Source organism: Monoraphidium neglectum, assembly GCF_000611645.1.
Source record: "Monoraphidium neglectum strain SAG 48.87 unplaced genomic scaffold scaffold04648, whole genome shotgun sequence".
NCBI lineage: Eukaryota > Viridiplantae > Chlorophyta > Chlorophyceae > Sphaeropleales > Selenastraceae > Monoraphidium > Monoraphidium neglectum.
Genome location: NW_014008981.1, coordinates 89 through 4,155, shown reverse-complemented (window position 1 = coordinate 4,155; position 4,067 = coordinate 89). Strand labels below are relative to the sequence as shown.

General features: G+C 63.4%; 1 protein-coding gene across 1 annotated transcript; it reads left to right on the top strand.

The window, feature by feature from the left end:
* Window positions 1-74: 74 nt before the first annotated feature.
* MNEG_14643 (tyrosyl-tRNA synthetase) lies at window positions 75-3,211 on the top strand (the record flags this gene model as incomplete). Its single annotated transcript, XM_014036885.1, has 8 exons — window positions 75-154; window positions 565-727; window positions 1,096-1,224; window positions 1,614-1,718; window positions 1,978-2,046; window positions 2,434-2,524; window positions 2,819-2,919; window positions 3,185-3,211. The coding sequence occupies 8 exons, from the start codon at window positions 75-77 to the stop codon at window positions 3,209-3,211; spliced, it is 765 nt and encodes a 254-aa protein (XP_013892339.1).
* Window positions 3,212-4,067: the final 856 nt, after the last annotated feature.

Genomic DNA, 4,067 nt, shown 5'->3' with positions numbered 1-4,067 from the left:
ACCCCCACAAGCCCACACACCCGTCCCTACATTCCCACACCTATGCACCCCCATGGCTCTAGATTGGGCGCTACATGGTGGAGGTCTGGAAGGCTGTCGGCATGGACATGGAGCGGGTGCAGTTCCTCAACTGCTCTGAGGAGATCAACTCGCGGTGCGCTGGGCTGGGGTCCAGTTCGGGGTTTAGCGCCGCAGAAGCTGGGTTTCTGTAAGGTTTCAAGCGCTGCAACAGCACGGGAACTTGAAGGGGGGGGGCCACCAAGAGTCGCCGGCCTGCGGGATGGCGCTCTGCGTGCTGGCGCGGATGGCTTGGGTAAGCTGCAAATGTGGAATGAGGGGATGGAACGCGCTGCTGGGAGGCGTGTCGGGGCGCCGTGAGGCAATTTGCAGTCTGGGATCATCCCAGGGGGCATTCGTCGCCCACCGCTGAAGCAGCCAAATTATGATGGGGCAGCTTTCTTACCAAACCCAGACTGCCGCCGACGACTGCCCATCATCACGGGCGGGGTGACAGGCGACCGTCCACCTACAACCGTCAACTGCCGACCCTCTACCACCAAACAGGTCTGATGAGTACTGGACTCTGGTGATGGACATCGCGCGGCGCAACAGCCTGAAGCGCGTGGTGCGCTGCAGCCAGATCATGGGGCGCAACGAGAGCGACGACCTCAGCGCGGCCCAGATCATGTACCCCGTCATGCAGTGCGCCGACATCTTCTTTTTGAAGGTGGGATGCGGGGCTCAGGATTAGGTTTGAGAGGTTCTGGTGTGATATCTGCTTAATATGTGCTTGTGCTGAGGAAACGGTCATGGCGGAGGGTGCAAGGATGGGTCAGGAGTGTTGGGTGGGGTGGGCTCAGGTGGTGTGTAGTGTCGGGGCTGGAGAATGACATAGGCTGGTTTGGTCCTGGTGAGGGCAGGGATAAGGCGGGTCGGGCGGGCAGACTGCATGCACCTAGGACGTGGCACTCACATGGCACGGTTATACTATACACACACACACACATACACACATGCACACACCACACACACAGGCGTTCCAGCTCTCCCATGCCCCCAAACAACATCTCTGCCCCCCCCTGGCCACCTAATCAGGCGGACATCTGCCAGCTGGGCATGGACCAGCGGAAGGTGAACATGCTGGCACGTGAGTACTGCGACGCCACCAAGAAGAAGTTCAAGCCCGTCATCCTGTCACACCGCATGATGCCGGGCCTGCTGGAGGTGTGTGTGTGGGGGGGAGGTAGAGATAGAGGGAGTGTGTGTGTGGGGGGGTAAGGGGAACACAGTGTGTGAGGATGAGTTTGCGAGACAGAGTGCGTGCGTGTGTGTGACAACGCGCGAGTGCGCGCGCGAGCCTTGGTTTTTAATTGTCGTGCGACCGGGTTGTGGTGGGGGCGTTTGTTTGGAGGTCGCGTGGCCCTGCACACGGACGTGTCCTGCAGGTGCAGCAAGCGCAGGGTCAGTGGAAGTGCCGCTTGTCAGGCACGTCCTGCCCCTTGCAGACATGCGAGAACCACAAACACATGCACATATTGTCATTGCACACCACTGCACCTCAACCCCCATCCCAACTCCGACCTCTGCCCCACCGCAACCCCCACCCGTCACAGGGCCAGGAGAAGATGAGTAAGTCCGACCCCAACAGCGCGATCTTCATGGAGGACTCCGAGGCCGAGGTCAACACGAAGATCAAGAAGGCCTACTGCCCGCCGCAGGTGGGGGTGGGCCCACCCAGCTGCCGGGGGCCGCGCCAGGGACCCACCTGTCGCTGGCTGCTAGGGCTTTCGATTTTGGGGGATAATGGTGCGTGGCTCGGCGAGCGCGTCTGGGCAGTGCAAAGCTTCGCGTTGGCGGGGAGCACACCTGAACAAAGAAACCCTGGCTGGCTTGAGATTGAGGTCAGGCGGTTGGGAAGAAGCGCGATGCGTGATTTTGCAGTGAACGTGATGCTGACTCTTCGACTTCCGGCCGCAGGTGGTGGAGGGCAACCCCTGCATCGAGTACGTCTGCTACATTGTGTTCCCCTGGTTCGGCAAGTTCGAGGTGCGCGGCCTCACGAGTTGAATGTTTCAGGACCCATGCACATGCATGCCCTGGGGCCAATCATGTACATGGGCAGCACATCTGCAGCACGAAAGCCTGCTGCCTCGCGCTCCCCCCCTTGGGCCTTGCTGTGCGCATGGCCGCGCACAGCGCCCTTTGGCCCGGGCGTGCGCTGCTGCGCTTGAAAATCCAGTGCAGCTAGGTGCAGGGCCCCGCCGTCTGGCATCCTGGCGGGTATCACCTCTGTGCAGTCCGGCCCACCCACCTGCGCACATGATTGCGCGTGCGCGCGCACGCGAAACACACACACACACACACACACACACACACACAAACACACACACACACACGCACAAGCGCAACCTTGCACCCGTACCAATCCCCCAGGTGTCCCGCAGCGAGGCCAACGGCGGTGACATCACCTTCACCACCCCAGAGGAGCTGCGGGAGGCGTACGCATCCGGCGCCGTGCACCCAGGTGCGTGCGGGACTCGCGGCTTCCGCCCGGCCCCTCAGCGACATTGCCGCCCCACGCGCGAGCACGACAGAAACAAAAGGTCGAAGGGGTGGTGGCGGTAGCTGCGGTGAGCTGGTTGCAATGGCAGCGGCGTTGTGGTGCAGTGATGTGGCTCTTGCCAGGCGCCCAGCTCTACCCCGACACCCAGCTCCAGCCCAGCGCCGCCGCACAGGCCCTTGGCCGCACACATCAGCCCTCACTCCTCCCCCACCCGACTCGACACCCCCGCCTCTAAACCCAAAAACCCTCCAACAGCGGACCTCAAGCCGTCGCTGTCGCGGCACCTCAACAAAATTCTGCAGCCGGTGCGCGACCACTTTGTCAACAGCCCAGAGGCCGCGGCGCTGCTCAAGCAGGTGGGGGCATTTTGATTCGAAGGGGCGCGGTGTGCTCGCGCGCCGCTGGCGGGGGGCGTGCAGGGGCGGCAGGCCGCGTCTACGGGCGCGACGCCCGCGTCTGTTGCAATTGATCGCAACGTGCACGCGCGCGCGTCGTGGCCTGTCAGGGCCACCCATCGGCAAGGCACCACCTGCCCTTGGGTTGGTTTCGGCTGCCGATGACGTCAGCTGATGTCACATGCACTCGGACCGTACCGGATTTCTTTGCTACGCACTCGTGCAGGTGCGCGGCTACAAGGTCACCAGATGATGTAACCGGGCACCGGCGACATGGGTGACCCGTGCAACTCCCCGGCAGCGCGACGGGCCAGGCTTCCTCCCAGGCATCCCCCTTCAAGTGTAGGACGCGAATGTGCTTCCGGGCTGCTGCTGTGTCAAAGGCGTGCCTGCCGGCGCGGGCGGGCCAGCTGCGCCTGAGCTGTGCTCGCAACCCGCAAGCTGGCGCCCGTCTCATGAAGGGCGCCCAGGGCGCGCGTGTGCCAAGTGACCCGCCGCCAACCCCTTGGTGTGCAGCCACCCCTCCCTGGGTCGCCTGCGAGCTGGCCGCTGCGAGTCCAACCAAACTCTCTTGTATGCATTTGCATAGCCTTTTTGTATGGGGCAAATGATCCCCTTGTAAAGGAGTTACAATCGCAACCTTGGGGGAGGTGCTGCGTTTGCTGCTGGCTTGTGCAAGGCCGCGTTGTGCACTGCAACACTAGCGCTACCATGAGTCGCACAGCGGCAGGGGCGCCGGCAGAGGCTGCGCTGTGGGGTTTGGGTTGCAAGTGAGGGCCGCGGCGGCAACGACTGGAAAACGCAAGGCAGGGGCCTGGACTCGCGAAAACAAACGTGCTGCACTGCAAAAAGCGGCGGCCGCAGGAGGCAGCTGCGGCGCCCATGGGGCCGCGTAGAAGACGGGCCGGACGACGCTGCGCTAGGCGGCATGCAAACAACGGCCCGGCCGGCGCTGCGGAACGCGCACCGCTCTCTTCAGATCTGCCTGACTCTCTTTCTCTCTCGCCTGTCAGTCGTAAAACTCATCCGCGCCGCCGCCGCGCCCGCCCCAGCCGCGACCGCCGCCGCCGCCACGCCCGCCCCAGCCCCTTCGTCCGCCCCTGAACCCG